Raw genomic sequence first — 16,080 nt, 5'->3', positions numbered from 1 at the left:
CAATGCAGTGTCTACAGGAGATGTGGGTTCAAATTTACCTGCATAATTCTTTGACTCACACCTCAACTCATCAGACCAAGAAGCTCTCTGCCTGAGTAGGAGGTACACAGGGCAGAGAATACATTGTTTGGCCATTGTGCTCCTAGGGCCTTATAACATGGTTTTTGCTTTTGTGGTACTTGGGATTGAACCCAAAGCCTACTGAGGTAAAGTCCCAGACCCTTTTTATTTATTTATTTTTTTGAGTCAGGGTCTCGCTAAGTTGTCCAGTCTGGGGTTGAACTTGTGATCCTCCTGCCTCAGCCACCCACACAGGTGTATGTTACCATCCCAGCTGACCAGGTAGTGTAGATGGTTAGTGGATAAATATAATTCCCACAGGTACATGCATACTACAGGGGTGCTCTCCTGTGAGAATATCCAATCATATGATAGATACATTATTCTTTGTTCTTTTATATTTTATTACAATGGAATTGAATAAATGAGTATGTTGTGGTGATTTAGAAAAATCTAAAAAAATTTTTTGAGACACTGGAAAACAAGTTGAGGAAATCTTATAGAAAGTAGGGAAGGGGAAAAGGAGAAAGATATGGGAAAATTAACAAAGAGAGGAGAAGAACAGAGGATCAGGGAATCCAATATGTGAGTAATAGGCACTTCAGAAAGACCAAAGCAAGAAGTGGAAGAGAGAAAATGATGGGCAGGAGAACCTCTTCCTGCAGCAGACACTGAAGAGGAGCCCTCGCTGGGTAGGAGACACTTTTCTAGGAGCTGGTGGGTGAGCAAAACACAGCTACTCACTGAGGCAGTTTATGTCTATTGGGAGATGCAGGCAAGAGGAGGAAAATCACACGACACAGTTCATTACCCCAGAGTAACCCAAGAAAGGGAGCTCAGGACACACAGAACTGTGGATCCAGCCAGCACTGGCTCCTGACAACCCCTGGGCAGAAGAAGAGCTGGACAATCACTGGGGACAAAAGCTCCATGCAGGACCCCATGCCAGAATGGCAGAGGGAGGGGGATGTCAAATGATGCATGGAGCCAGGCGTGAAACTCAGCACTCTGGGAAGCTGAGGAAGGAGGATCACAAATTTGAGCCTAGTCTTGTCAATTCAGCAATCTAAACTATTTTTTAAATTATTTGCTAATTTTGACCAAAATTTCAAAATCATATCTTGTAAAATTTCTTAGGTACAAATGCAATTTTCATATCCTCTCCCCTCCAGGCCGGAGATCTTGTGATGGGAAAAGCCAGGTCACCTTCCTAGTAGCTTCAGGAACAGGTCCTTTGTGTTGCAGGTTCAGGCATGTAAGCTGAAGGGATGAGTCTGAAAGTTTAGTTCTAGCCATGAGAAGTAAACACAGCTAAGTATGGTGATGCACAGCCATAATCCCAGAACTCTGAGAGGCTGAGGTGGGAGGACTGCAAGTTTGAGCTCAGCATGGGCAACTTTGATTCTGTCTCAATATTGGGGGGTGGGAGTGTGGCTCAGTGTAAAGGCCCTAGGTTCAATCTCTAGTACCAGGGGAAAAAAATGTAAAAGCACAGCAACAATCACCCTCATGTTCAGGGGTTATAACCAGTGCATGACATCGTGACTGCCCCAAGTGACAAGACTGACACTGCCTGGGGAGCAGCACTTAGGAAGCAAGGGGCTCACAGCTCCCTCTGCACATGCAGCCACAGCCTCAGCCACACTAAACCCACAGAGCACAAAAGGGTAAATGGCTCCTTACCGTGCCACACCACCATAGTCCAAACCCTCTTCCCCTCTGAACTTCACCATCAGCCGCTTCTTCAGGTCTTTTGGTCGCATCTTCATGATCTGACGGTATGATTCCTACATATCAAAATAACATCATCAGAGAGAAGGATGTTTCTTATTCTTAAACTTACAAAAAGATTAAAGGATACTGATAATAGACTACTTAAATACAAGCATCCATTCAAATGCAAATTTCCTGTGGCTCCTACTGCAGCCCAACCCCTGCAATTCATCCTGTTTTCTCCTGTAACTTCTTCAGAGGTAACAGGAAGACAAAGTGCAAAGCCAGGTTGGGCTAATCTGGAAGGAAACATGTAAATATGTGTTCAGCATGATCACTAAGGATTAAAGACACATGTCCTCTTTAGGGTTGATTTTTCTCTATACAAGCTTTTTTTTTTGGTACCAGGGATCAAACTCCGGTCCTTGCTCTTGTGAGGCAGGCAGCAGAACAACTGAGCTAAATCCACAGCCCTTCTCTCTACAAATTAATTTTAATATGCCCTATAAACAATTTTTGTATTTTAACCAAAACGAAGGACATCATTAGAGTTTGTGTGTTTAAAGAACTCTGAGCCTGTTTTAATAGCTAAACTGAAAAATCACACCTGATTTTCCACTGAGTCAAAAAGCAAAAAAGAATCTGAGTGAGACATCAAGTTGCTTAGGCAAAGTACAGAAAACAGGTGGTCAGCCTGGCATTCCCTTGGACTTAGCATTGCAGGTGGCAGGTGTTTGCAGTTATTTCCACTGATGGGACACTCAAGAATCTTTTTATGACCAGGCATGGTGATACATGCCTGTAATCTCAGCCCTTGGGAAGCTGAGGCAGAAGGATCATCGTTGAGTCTGAAGGCCAACTTGGACTACATATTGAGTTCAGAGCCTGAACTACATATCAAGAGACTGTCTCAAAAAAAGAAGAAGAAGAAGAAGAATCTTTTCCTGTTTCAAGGTTAATGCAGTTCAAACTCTCTCATTCCAGGCAGGAATGGGCATTCTGGTGGAAATGATGTGGCAGCAAAAATTCAAGTCTTTTCCATCTCTACCAACTGTTAAAGACTGCTAGATTGGCAAATCAAGGCATTGCAGACATCCCACCACCACCTACCTGGCCCACATGGCCAGGCTGCTTACATCTATGCTGCAGTGGGAAGGGGTTCAGCACCCTGTGTGGTAGCCTCACCCTAGGACCACCCTCAGGTGCCACAGCTCCTCCTTTCCTGGGTGTACCTTTGGTACAATTTTCTTTTCCTCCAGGTACTAGACATTAAACCCAGGGCCTTTGCATTGAAATACAGACCTGATCCTTTTTATTTTTTTAATTGTGAGACAGGGTCTTGCTAAGTCACTAGGCTGTCCTGGCTGGGCTTCAACCTGCAATCGTCCTGGTCAGCTTCCCAGAGTGCTGGGATTATACTCAGCTTCATATGGCACCTTCTGCAGATGTCTCCACATGAGAGGGCGGGATGTGGCCTAAAGACCTCTGACCTTGCCACCATCTTTTTTTTTTTTTTTTTTTTTTTTTTTTTTTTTTTTTTTGCGGTACCAGGGATTGAATTTAGGACCTTGCAGTTGCAAGGCAGGCACAGCATGCCTGAGCTAAATCCCTGGCCCTACTATCACCTTTCTTGAGTGAAGGCTTCAGTCCACAGAGACCTCAATCCTGGGGGGGCAGCTGTATTAGGGACTGAGCCCTCCCCAGATCTGCTCTCCCTACTCCCAGCAGAGACCAGAGGCCATGAGGCCACTGGCTTCTCTGAGAAGGAAGTGCCTCTAAGAGAATCCCTGCATATGTCTCTCTACAGGAGGCAGACACTGAGGTACAGCCAATCTGTACAACACAGAGATAGTACCAGTTCCTGCCCAAATCTTTAGGCTTTCATCTCAGACACTGTCTAGTTTTTAAACTGTTGGCACAAGAGGAAATATAGCTCCTTGTCTCGACCTGGACCTTTGTCCTGAGAAATATCCATTTCCCAGAGCCATATCAAGTCCACACCTGAAATACCCATTAATACCTGCAGCAGACAGGGCTCATCAGAGAAGGAAACACCCCCCCACAGCAGGGCATTTAACAACATAGGAGCCAATAATCACCATGGCTGTTTATCCACAGGGCTGAAGAGTCTAACCTGACAGACACACTTATACCTCAAATATTTCTTCTCTGGAAACCTCAATGCGGCAATGCCCAGCCTGGGGTTGCTGAAGTGAGAGCTCATGTCTCAGGACTTTCAGTTTCTGGACCAAATCTCTTTCATATCTCTGGGCAGGAAGCTCTTCATCTTCCACAGAGCCTTCACTGGGCAGGGGCAGTGGCTGGCTGGGCTCCTTGAGTTGGCACTGGTGACTAGAGAAGAGAAGGAAAACAGCCAAGTCACTCTGCAAGCACAGGCCAACAAGCAGCAGGCAGAGCCCACTTACAACAGTGGCTTAGAAGAGAGCTTTCTCACTGCCCCCATAACTGTATAGTCATCAGTGGTGGCCATCAGCCTAGATGTAGATCTAGGGCACAATGAAGGAGAGCTCCAATTCTAATCCTCCACATGTATCATACATTACAAATAAAACATAAATTGTTATCATTTACTGAGTAAGCATTTATTACACACCGATGGGACTGAGAAGCATACTATCTGATGTGCCTCAGTGGTCACAATAAAATGGAGTTGATGGGTCTGTGTGGTACCAGGGATTGAACTTGGAACCTTGCACTTTTGAGATAGGTGGCAGAACCACTGAACTAAATCCCCGGACCTGGGAAATCTTTTTTTCTATAGTGGAAAGAGGTGATACACCAAAGTGAACACCTTAGGTGAACTGTGGTGCAACCATTCCTTATTTTGGGAAATAAAATGAAAAATGAAAAACAATTTGGGGGGGCACTGGAGATCAAACTCAGGACCTAGTGCTTGCGAGGCAGGTGGCAGAACCACTGAGCTAAATCCCCAGCCCTAAATGCAAAATTTCAGTACAATAAAAGGATTAAGAACAGTACAAAGACAAAGTGGCATTTGCCTTGTGCAAGTCTACCACTAACGTCAGCTGCCACTTAGAATAGTGGTGTGATGTTTGCTCTGAGAACAAAACATCATGGGCTACTACGGAATGATGATATCACAGGGTAGCAGCAGGCCTTTCTGAACAGTGGCACTGGCAGAAAAAGCCACACCTGCCTTTACACTGCTATGAGAGGAAGTCTTGCTAATGAAGCGGCTTCATATTGTCATCTGGGTGACTTTAATTTACACTGCAAGTACAGAAAGCAAACATGCAATTGTCTGCTGAATATGTATCTTGTTTTGTTCATGCTCTGTCCAATAAACAAGGCAGTAAGTGAAGTAGGAAAAATATTAGTACAAGAAAACATTCAAGAAAAAAACTGGATGGAAGAGGTTAACAAAGATTTTTTTCAAAGTCTTACTTCATGATATGATGTAACCTTGGGTCTGTAAACTGGGTTGTTCGGTTATTATGATCCACAAAATATATTCTCCCAGAAACTGTACTTCGGACTTCCCAACCTGGTGGCAGTGGTCCAAGTTCATCGCAGTTCACACTATTAAGGTCTCTGCCAAAATGGAAATAAAGAGAGGTTTATCCAACTGAGTTCAGAGGAATAAGGTCAACAGCTCAGATATAGGAGCCACGGGGGTCCCTATCAAGGTGTCTATGTGCCTGCTCTGCTGAGGAGTCTGAGACCAGGCCTCTGTGCTGCAAATGGCAGCAATGCCCAATAGGTTACAATGGAGCTTCCTGAGCTGATACCATCCTTAAGCACGGGTCTACTCTTGGGCTAGTGGTGAGCATCTGAATGCTGGGAGAACTATCTGAATGCATTAAATTAAACACTCAAGGTCAGAAAGGTTTCCTTTTTTTTTGTTTCTTGTTTTGGCACTGGGGATCAAACTCAGGACCTTGTGCTTGCAAGGTAGGTGGTAGAACCACCGAGCTAAATTCCCAGCCACAGAAAGGTTTCTTTAGGGAAAAGTTCCCAGAGGACCCAGGTTCTCCAGGCCAAGCGGGACATGTCATGTACATGTGAAAAACTCGTCACTCTGAACAGCTGCAGCAGGGGAGGTTTTTTCCTTTTTGAGTTGGCTTCTGTTAAGCAAGTGTTTTTGCTTCTGGATTCTTGATTAATTACTTCAATACAGCATCACTGACCAGGATGCTTTCATAATTATCATTAAACCTTGTTATTTCTTTCTTTTTTTTTTTTTTTTTATTTTTTTTTTTTTTTATTTTTTTTTTTTTTTATTTTTTTTTTTTTTTATTTTTTTTTTTTTTTAACAATCATTATAATTATTAACTAACAGGGATTTACTTTCTTCATGTTATCTAAAACAGGAAAAACACATAGGAATTATTTGTTCTCTCCATAATTTAAACCTTGTTATTTCTTACAGTGGAGACTACGGAGATACCTTATTCATCTGCAGGTAATATTTCTAATTATAGATACTGAATCATAAATGCAATATAATATAGACTTGGAAAATCAAACAAAAAGCTTATTCTCAGGTGAAACAAATGAGCAAAAAGGAAATGAGCATTACTAAAAATCTTATTAGGTAGTAATGGTATTTTTAAAAAAAAGAATGCAAAGAAAAGGAAAAAAAAAAACAACTCTATTATGGGGTGGGGCGGTCTCTCTGACATGGGCTCAGATTTATGGCCTTGTAAAAGGAATTCATATAGAAAAGCTTCACAAGAGGGACAGTAAAGTACAAGAGAGAAAGGGTAACAGAGTCTTTATAGTTCCTTTTTAACTTATTATTATGGAAATTTTAAAGCATATAATGAAAAAGTAGGGAAAGACCACAATGAATTACTCCACAACCAACTCTGCTCATGCTCAACCTTATTTCAGATACACCCCACTCACCCCCACTCCAATTATAAGAAGCAAAACACAGACTCCGTCTCGTTTCCCTCGTTAACGCTTGCAGTTTAAACTGGGAGCGACACACCTGGAAGGGGCTGGCTTTTCACACCAAGTGCTACAGGGTATTTCAGAAATATACCTGGGTATCCGGGGGTCGTGCCATGTGCTCACTCCAGTCTGTGTGTGCAAAAAGTAAACTTGCCCCTGTACTGTTGTTCTCTGTTCTGCACAAGAGATTAGGGGACACAGTTAGATATGCTCAATACCACAGGGAGTTTCAACCAGGCCTGTACTGAACGCTCCCCAGATTCTAAGCTTCCTTTCAACACCAGCAGCAGCACCAGCACCAGCACCAGCACCAGCCCCCTTCAAGCAGTGGGACTGCACCCTCAGCACTAACATGAGAGAAGGGCTGGCAAGGGATGTCATAGCCCCACCTGGCTTCCTCAAGAACAGCCCTGTCTCCTGTGCCTTTCCTGAGCTGGACCCTTCCTTGTGCCCTAGCCCCTTGCTGTCCCTCCCACATTCAAGTGATAGACCACTGCACCTTCCCTCACTTACTTACCTTACCCTTCACTTGGGTTCTCTCTGATGTTAAAGTGCCTAAAATTAATTTTACATGATTTCTAAACTGAGAAGTTAGTGCAACTGCTGAGGATTCATGATTAGCCAGATTTGTCAGAATCTCTCCCAGGCACCTGTCTTGACACAGCCACGTGGACACTAGCAGTGAAGGCGGGATTGGTGAATACAAGGCATTTACCAACCCAGAGCACCCCAAAACCAAGCCTCACCATAGCCTTCAGGCAGTTCCGGTGACTGGTGGCCATGTGGCCGGTTCTGGGGCGTCTGCAGTGAACTTCGGACCTCGGAGTTCCGAAGTCGCTGTGCCTGGAGTCTCTGATCTTGACTCGGGGACTCCACAAACCTGCAGTTGCCCCCACCTGCGGCAGCGCCAGTGCTATCTGTGTAAGGGGCGGGCTCCTCCATGAAGCAGCTAAGCGGCCTCCCAGGTCCCGAGTCTTCATACACGGACCTGTGGGAGCAGGGTAAGACAGCGGGTTGGGGGTCATGGGTCACACACTTGGAACTTCACACACCTGTCCTCCCTGTGTGGCAGCCATTTGCGTCCATTCCACTTTAACAACTGCCAAGTGTTCAAGTGTGTGGTTTTTAAAAAATTCATCTTGTGACAATTAAAGATTCTTTCAAGTAGAACAGGTGGTCTAAGAGAGGCACATTTTAGTGTTGCTCCAGGTGTGTCAGAGCCAGGGCCACCCGCACAGAACCACTTTAGGTTACAAGTGGAAGGTCCAACTGAGTACTATAAGAAGTGCATGACATGTGATCTCATTTCTCTACATTTAAAATCAAATCCATTTTGCCTGCTGTTGTACTCTATAGACTTCTGGTTTCATAACATGCCACAGCTACACTAAGTGCTTTTAAACATGAATCTTTACCACTTGAGCAAGTCTGAAGACAATTTATATTAGTGCTGTTTTTTCTTTTATAAGCAAGCACTCTTTTCAAACTTCTTATATTTGGAATTTCCTAATACATGCATAGCTGAAGAGACCAGAGAAGGGCTCTGCCTTGCTGTCCCCCAGCTCCACTCCTCCTCCTCCACTGGGCTATTCTGAAGCTAGTCCAACACTGCATCACTTCACCCCTGAACATTCCAGCATAGCCCTCTAGCACACAAGGACTTCTTCCCATTGTTACAACTTAAAAAAAAAAGTGTATGAATTCTGAAAAAAAATTATCAAGTATCAGGGTTCAAATTTCTCGAATTATCTCACAAATCAGGATCCTAAGCCCACATGTTGCATTTAGGAGACTTGGTGGCTCTCTCAGGCCTATTATTTAGTTTATCTTTCCTTCCTTTTTATTTCTTGTAGTGTTTGAAGGCACCAGGTTGTCTGCCCTTAAAATGTCCTGTTTAGGATGCTGCTTACTGAATTCCTTTGGGGCAGGTAACACACTCCTCTTCCTCTGAATTGCCATGATATAAGCCCAGCTGCCCACTAACTTGCCTGGGATGGGCTGGAACTTGTGATCCTCCTGCCTTAGAATGCTGGGATTTATAGGCATGTCCCACCATGCCTGGCTGGCTGTTAGCAATTACTGATCACTGGCTAAGTCTACAGTCGGAGACTGCAAAATTTCAACAGGGACCAAGGAGGTTTAGAATTTAAAAAAAAATTTTATTAGTACATGTTTGTAGTACATAATGATTACACTTATCATGGGAGGAGGTTCTGAATTTTTTGTTCTGTCTTATTTTTAGTGTTTTAGGGTTTTTACCCCCTTAGTACGACCTCATGAATTTTTAAATATATTTGATGGATGGATTTCAATTCACTGCACTTATAATTTTTACTGATCCTCAAACTATTCCATGAGGCCTGTGGGAGCCTCCCTCAGTTGGATTCTGAGTCTTTTATGCACAGCTTTCTTTATAAACAAGTAAAATGGAGTGTATTTTATCCCAAAGTCCCCAAGTGCATCTCAAGCACCCAGCAAAAAGAGGTAGATAGGAAGGTTACTCAGAGCCCAGAGCAACCGAGCACTGTGCTGGCAAAGCCACAGCTATACGTACCCTTCATTTTCCAACAGTTCTCTGCAGTCCACCACTGACCCTCCAGGGCCTATTCTGTCTCTTGTCTGTAAACTGACTAAAGTGGAAAAGAAGAGCTTGCATTAAAATCGAGGGGTATTTTATACATGGCAGTAAAGTGAGCTAGTGAAATTGTATCATTTATGCATGGAATAAAAAAGGCACATGTAGACACCCCCCCCCATATGAAGCATCTCACTTCAGTAGCTACACCATGTACTACTTAGAACACTCCGGGAAATGTGGCACAGAAAAGGGGCTGTGTTTCTTATAGTTCTCATAAAATAACACAATGTAACAGTCAGGACAGTCAGGTTTTTGAGGGGGATCTTTTGTTACTGTTTATTTGTTTTGAGGCAAGTTGCCCAGGTAGGACTCAAACTTAAGAACCTCTGGCCTCAGCCTCCCAATTTGCCGGCATTATAGGCAAGTATGACCACACCTTGCTAATATTCAATTCTTTTAAATCACCTTATTTTTTTTTCCCCCCCAGAACTGGGAATTGAACTCAAGACCTTGCACTTGCCAAGCAGGCATGGCACCACTGAGCTATATCCATGGCCCCTTATTTCTTAATAAGTTTATGACATGTTTAATAATGACACAGGGTACACTCAATATTGGCAAAGTCTAGGCCAATCTAAATATTAATGCTGCAGCATGACTATGAACAACAATGACATCTGTAAAGTTGTTTTCATTTGTTTTTTTTTGCCCTGGCACATCCCTCCACAAAGAAAAGAAAAAGTTTCAAAGGGAAGAGCAGCAAGAACTTCTTGGTTATATCATCTCTAGGACATACACGCAATCTAAATATTAATGCTGCCGCATGACTATGAACAACAATGACATCTGTAAAGTTGTTTTCATTTGGTTTTTTTTGCCCTGGCACATCCCTCCACAAAGAAAAGAAAAAGTTTCAAAGGGAAGAGCAGCAAGAACTTCTTGGTTATATCATCTCTAGGACATACACGCACTGTCACCTGCCTTAGGTCAAATCCACCTAAGCAATCTGAGTCAGGAAATGACTTCTCTGTGCTCTGTGACACCGTTTCTTCTGATGCCTTGCAATGCATACTGTCAACATTTGTGTTACCCTAAAATACTGATAAAGAATGAGGTGGATAATAGGATGAGTAACTTAACAGATACATCACTCACAATGCCCCCAGACAGCACTATGTAACAGTAGCATTTTTAACTTTTCACTCTTCATAATGTAATTCTCTGAGTCTATAAATGTTATTGCTTGTATTTAGATGTTCCCTTAAAGCCTCGTGTGGTCATAGGCAGGGCTTTCCAGGGGTGATTAGATTCATGGTGCGTGAATGATTCATGGTGCAATGGATTAAGGATTAAGGGTGAGGGTAAACAGCCTGGATACAATAAAAGGGACAAAAAGAGGATTGCAGTTAGCTACTTGTAGTCTTGTCATTTGCTTGCTTTGCTACCTTCTGCTCACAATGAACTGTTTGTCCTCATGATGCCCCTCTGCCATGCCACTTTGCCTTGGAGCCAGCCGATAATGGACTACAAAATATGAGTGAAATAAACCTTTCCTCTCTCAAGTTGTGAGTATTGGGTATTTTGTCTCAGGAATGAGTAAAGTAACTAAGACAATAAACTACATTATATGGAATTCTTCAGAAATCTTTACTTTTTACATATATAAGAGGGCTTCCTAAAGAAAGTGTGTCTAAGCTCTTGCATATGTGGCCACCATCATTATTTACCTTTGGGTAATACAGTAATAACTGTCCATTCATGTGATAATTAAAATGACACTGGAGGGTCGGGGATTTAGCTCAGTAGTTCTGCTGCCTGCCTCACAAGTGCAAGGTCCAGAGTTCGATCCCCAGTACTTAAAAAAAAAAGACATAGGAAATCATAACCCTAAGTGTTTCTGTACCAGAGTCATATCAATTCAACTTTAAATGTTAGGATAAGGGGAACAGAGAAAATAATAAAAACTACACACAAGAAATGGTTTCAGTGAAGAGATGACTCATACGTGGTCTGTCCTTTGAAGTATATCGTGCTCACTGCCTACATAAGTTCCTGTATGCTCTTTAAAAGTATCCTTTAGGGCCAGGGATTTAGCTCAGTGGCACTGCACCTGCACAAGTTCCTGAGTTCGATCCCTAGTTAAAAAAAAAAAAAAAAAAAAAAAATTAAAGCATCCTTTATATACATGAGAAAGTTCTTACCTACTATTTGGCCACGAACTGCATCAGTATCTGAGGGATTTAGTTTGCATAGATCCAAACGCTGGTCTGCAAACAAACAATTCAAAACTTAACCCAAGGAAAGCGAACTAGGGAGGAAGGCAGGAATTCTGTACTCAGCATACAAAAAAAAAAAGGGTGCCTCCTAAGCTTTCTTCAGTTGCATTAAGAGGCAGAGGAGCTTTTGGTTCTTACAGCCAGTGTCTTTTAGCCGGCTGATGGCGTTGGAGAGCAGCCGCACGCAGCCCAGGAAGCCAGCTCCCTGCTTCTTGTGAATTTTCTTGTGGTTCCACACGCTGATGGTTATAGAATCAGTTTTCCCAACATATCTGAAAGGAGCAAATAAATTTTGTTTAACTGTGTTTCTGAATTATGAGACTCTCATTATAGTCTTATTTATCAGACTGACTCAGGAATCCTTACAAAATAACATTGGCTCAGTATCCCGTATGGAACAGGCATTCAATTAACACAATCCTAATAACTGCAACAGGCTATGGGAAAGGACTACAACCAGGTAAACAAGGAGCACATGGAAATAGCCAAATGATAACAGAGATCTGTAGGCAAGGCTTAGTGTATTTTAACATTCCACAGGACAGAGATACATGCATATGTCCCCACCAATAAGGTTTAACAACAAAGAATGCAAGCTTGCAATAAGGGGCTCTATGTGAATTCACAGATCCATCCAAAGCACATAAAAACACACTAAGATATCAGACCCCCTTCACTCTCGCTGTAAGTGAACCACAGTAAAGGACTTCAGGACAAGAAATGATTGCCACTTTCACAGCCATCTCTGGCCCCTCAATGGAACTAAAACCAAATTGTAGAATATAGCAACTACTAACTAAAGATCCCACTATGCTTGTACATAGTACAATTTGTTTTAATACAAAACCAATAATCATTCAGTATTACTTTGATGAAAATTTCTTAGTAGGGACATGAAAACACAAAGGCATATAAAATAGTGATCTTTAAAGTACAATGTATTCTCTGAATGAATATTTGTAATTGTTGAGTAATTTATGAGATTATACATGATCAATCCTATGAAACTATTTCCTCCTGCAGGAAAAAAAAAGTTTATTCAAAAACCAAGTTTTTAAAAACCAGTAGACATATGTGATTGTCATAATGCATTTTTCAGGTAAAAACTACAACTGGGCTTAGGGTTTTACTGAAAAACAGTAGTATGTTGGGGACATGAACTATAGCCTCATAGCCTTTTTCCCTGCTAAAATGCCCAGAGGATTGAAAAGTCTGGGGATCACAGTTACATAAGAAAATCATAAAAATCTATGAAAATACCAAATGTAAGAACTTCCAAGTACATAAGCTACACAATGAGGCAATCATGTATTCATTTGGCTGTCTACTTTTGTTATCAATCCAAAGCTAGCAACTTTTTTCTTCCTTAAATTCTTCTTCTGAGAGACAGACACCTACTCTCCTGCCCTCCCCATATGGCTCACAGGACATCAACTCACAGATCGTAGTGCTGATTCCACTTTGGGTCCAACGTGTTTTTCACAGTGTCGGTTGAGTGGCACTGCCCAGAGCCATCCACCACAATCTTAGCAAAGGGGTCAGGGAGTCCTAGGAGGGAGAGGACATCCACACCCAGGTGAGCCGATGGGACAGTCAAAGAGACACACATCACTTCCAGGATGGAGGAGGCTGCAAGATCTTCTAGCATGATAAAGAAGGGTCCCTGGGATATTTTATTCACTGCTTTGTTAGTTTCATTTGGAAAAGTAAGTTTATCACTGTTAAGCATTTTTTTCCCCCTTCAGTATTGCAAAGTGGACCCAGAATCTTTACGCTGAGCTACACCACCTTCTTTGAGACAGGGTCTCACTAAGTTGCCCAGGCTGGGCTCAAAACTGCTACAGCTAGGACCTATTATAGATGTGCACCATTACTCCTGGCCACTCACTATTTAGCTCTCTAAGAGAGATACCCAGTATATCTCTAGTCCAATTTTTTTCCTTTTATTAAAAAATAAGTAAATTATACACACACACACACACACACACACACACACACACACACACACACATATTCAATCCCCAGTCCAAAAAAACAAAACAAAACAAAACAAACAGGCTTACATTCAAATTTGTCTGTGATTACCATGCTGAGTGGGGACAATTAAAGGAAGAAAAAGGTGCCTGTAATTAGTTGTATTTACACTTTTGAAAAAATACAGTCCTAGCAGTCTGCCAGGCATGGTGGCACACACCTGTAATCCCAGCACTCTGGGAGCCCAAGGCAGGAGGATCACAAGTTCAAGACTCAAAATAAATAAAAAATAAATGGGGTTGGGACACAGCTCAGTGCAAAGGCCTTGAGTTCACTCAGACAAAAAGAAATGAGTTCCCAGAAATCTTGTTTGCTGATCTTTGCCTTCCTACCTACAGAAGCAAGCATTCACCAAGTCTGAATTTATCAAGTCCTTAAATGGTAGTATGAATCAGACAAGTTTATAGAATCAGACAGGGGGCATGGTATGAAGGTTTTATAGACAGAGCTAAATGTGAGCCACCTCTTCAGAGCTTCCCAGGTAGTTGGATAAAGCCTTTGGGCCTAAGTTTCTTGTTTTTTAAGGTGTTAATAATACCATTTAAGAGTTAAGCAGAGATCTTGAGAGGAGCAGAAAGTGTGAACAATTTAACTGCATCTTCTTTATAGTAGGTGAAGTTCTTTTTTCTTTAAATTCTTACATTAAGAGTCCATTTAAGAGTTAAGCAGAGATCTTGAGAGGAGCAGAAAGTGTGAACAATTTAACTGCATCTTTATAGTAGGTGAAGTTCTTTTTTCTTTAAATTCTTACATTAAGAAGCAGCTCTCCTTTAGAAAAGGATTGTCTATTCACAATTCCTTTAATTAGAAAGCTTTTAAGATGTGATCTAATTTATAAAATTTGATTAACAACTTTTTTTCAAACCAGCTATTTTGTAGAAAAACGTCTCATTTATATTTGTGTTGAGTCTACTTTATTCAGCAAAAAGCAGTACCCTAAAATGGGTGGTAGACAGAGAAGACCAGGGTGCAGCTAAAGAAGAGAATGAGAGAGAAACTTTGATAGGATTTTAAAATTCTGTATCTTTTAACTGGGAAGACTCAATGCTGAGAAATGAAGTTTGTCCAACTATAGATTTGTATTCCAAGACTTTTGTGTTCTTTAGAAAGCTTAACATTTCAGAAATACACGAATAATCTTAATAGAGTAAAAATGGTTGTTTACTTACTGAAGAAGTCTTTCTTTGCAAGATTCTTGGCACATAATACTAAAAACAAACAAAAATATTAGGGTTAGTACTTATAGACAAGATTTCCAACATAGCTAGTTTGTATTTTCAATGGAAAAGTATTCCAAAAATTATCTTTACCAATGAGTTCTTTCAAATTTAGTATCATACTAAAACAAATCAGAAACTATGTAAAAAAATGTTTTCTCCACAAATTGGGAATCTATTACAACAATTCTAAAATCCTTCGAACTTAAAGTCTTAAACACAGAGACAGATGTATCAATATGCTCTTGTACTACAAAGGATCATATAAAACCATATTCAAATGACAATTTACATTATTACCTTTATAGCAACTAATAGCAAGCAAAAAAGCTAATTTTTGCTGACCTGAAAATAAACACAAAGTGCTGGAGCCTTGCACGTGCTAAGTGGGAGCTCTACCACTGAGCTAAACCCCAGGCAGTATCACAATTCTGTAAATGTAAATTTTGGTATGTTAGAAAATAGAAAACAAGGGGAAAGCAGTAGAAAATATGGAGCTATTTTCAGGATATTGTGAAAGAAAAATGACAAAATGTGTGTTAAAAATCTAGCACAAGCTGGGCAATGGTGGTGAGTGCCTGTAATCTCAGCACTCTGGGGGGCTGAGGCCATGGAATTGCAAAACTGAGTCCAGCCTAGGCAACTTAGACCCTGTCTCAAAATATTAAAAAGGGTCAGGCCAACAACAGAGCTCAGAGCAAAGGCACTGGATTCAATCCCCAGTACCACCAAAATTAGACTGAAATAAAACAAAAATAAATAAAATCTTGTCACTAGAACTGCTATATAATTAAAGTTTACTATATCAAGGGAAATACAATGTACTTTCCTTTTGTATACTACCTCACAAAATTTACCTAATTTATAAGACTATAATGTTATAAATACTTTACAAAAATGGCTTCATATAACATATTATTCTACAAACTTTCCACTTTGTTTTTACATAACAGCTTTTAGATATAACTTATATACCATACAATTCACTCATTTACAGTGTGTAATTCAATGGTTTTTAGTGCACTTGTGAGGGTGAATAATTATTACCACAATCAATTTTAAAACATTGTCATCATCCCCAAAAGAAGTACTTCACCCATCAGCTCCTCATTTAACTTCCAACACTCCAGTCCTGGGCACCTATTCTGAGCATTTCATATGAGTGGATCATGTGCTGTGTGGTCTTTTCTGACTGGTCTCCTTCACCAAGCATAATGTTCTCAATGCTCACCACCCACTTCATCACAGGCAGCAATGCACCATT

At 41.2% G+C, this 16,080-nt stretch overlaps 1 protein-coding gene across 1 annotated transcript in view; it reads right to left on the bottom strand.

Annotated features, from left to right (window-relative positions):
• Smurf1 (SMAD specific E3 ubiquitin protein ligase 1) overlaps positions 1-14,814 on the bottom strand; it is a gene marked incomplete at its 5' end in the record, with an annotated part of 30,520 nt that extends 15,706 nt beyond the window's left edge. The window contains 10 exons of the mRNA XM_010642850.2: positions 1,744-1,847; positions 3,927-4,125; positions 5,200-5,346; positions 6,803-6,887; positions 7,458-7,699; positions 9,266-9,341; positions 11,491-11,556; positions 11,704-11,837; positions 13,005-13,113; positions 14,769-14,814. Coding sequence (XP_010641152.1) covers positions 1,744-1,847; positions 3,927-4,125; positions 5,200-5,346; positions 6,803-6,887; positions 7,458-7,699; positions 9,266-9,341; positions 11,491-11,556; positions 11,704-11,837; positions 13,005-13,113; positions 14,769-14,814 — 1,208 coding nt within the window. The remainder of the gene's footprint in view (positions 1-1,743; positions 1,848-3,926; positions 4,126-5,199; positions 5,347-6,802; positions 6,888-7,457; positions 7,700-9,265; positions 9,342-11,490; positions 11,557-11,703; positions 11,838-13,004; positions 13,114-14,768) is intronic.
• Between the last annotated feature and the right edge of the window lie 1,266 nt (positions 14,815-16,080).

This window comes from Fukomys damarensis, unplaced genomic scaffold (genome assembly GCF_012274545.1).
Source record: "Fukomys damarensis isolate Sample0158 unplaced genomic scaffold, DMR_v1.0_HiC HiC_scaffold_17, whole genome shotgun sequence".
Classification (NCBI taxonomy): Eukaryota; Metazoa; Chordata; class Mammalia; order Rodentia; family Bathyergidae; genus Fukomys; species Fukomys damarensis.
This window is presented reverse-complemented; position numbering and strand designations above follow the sequence as displayed.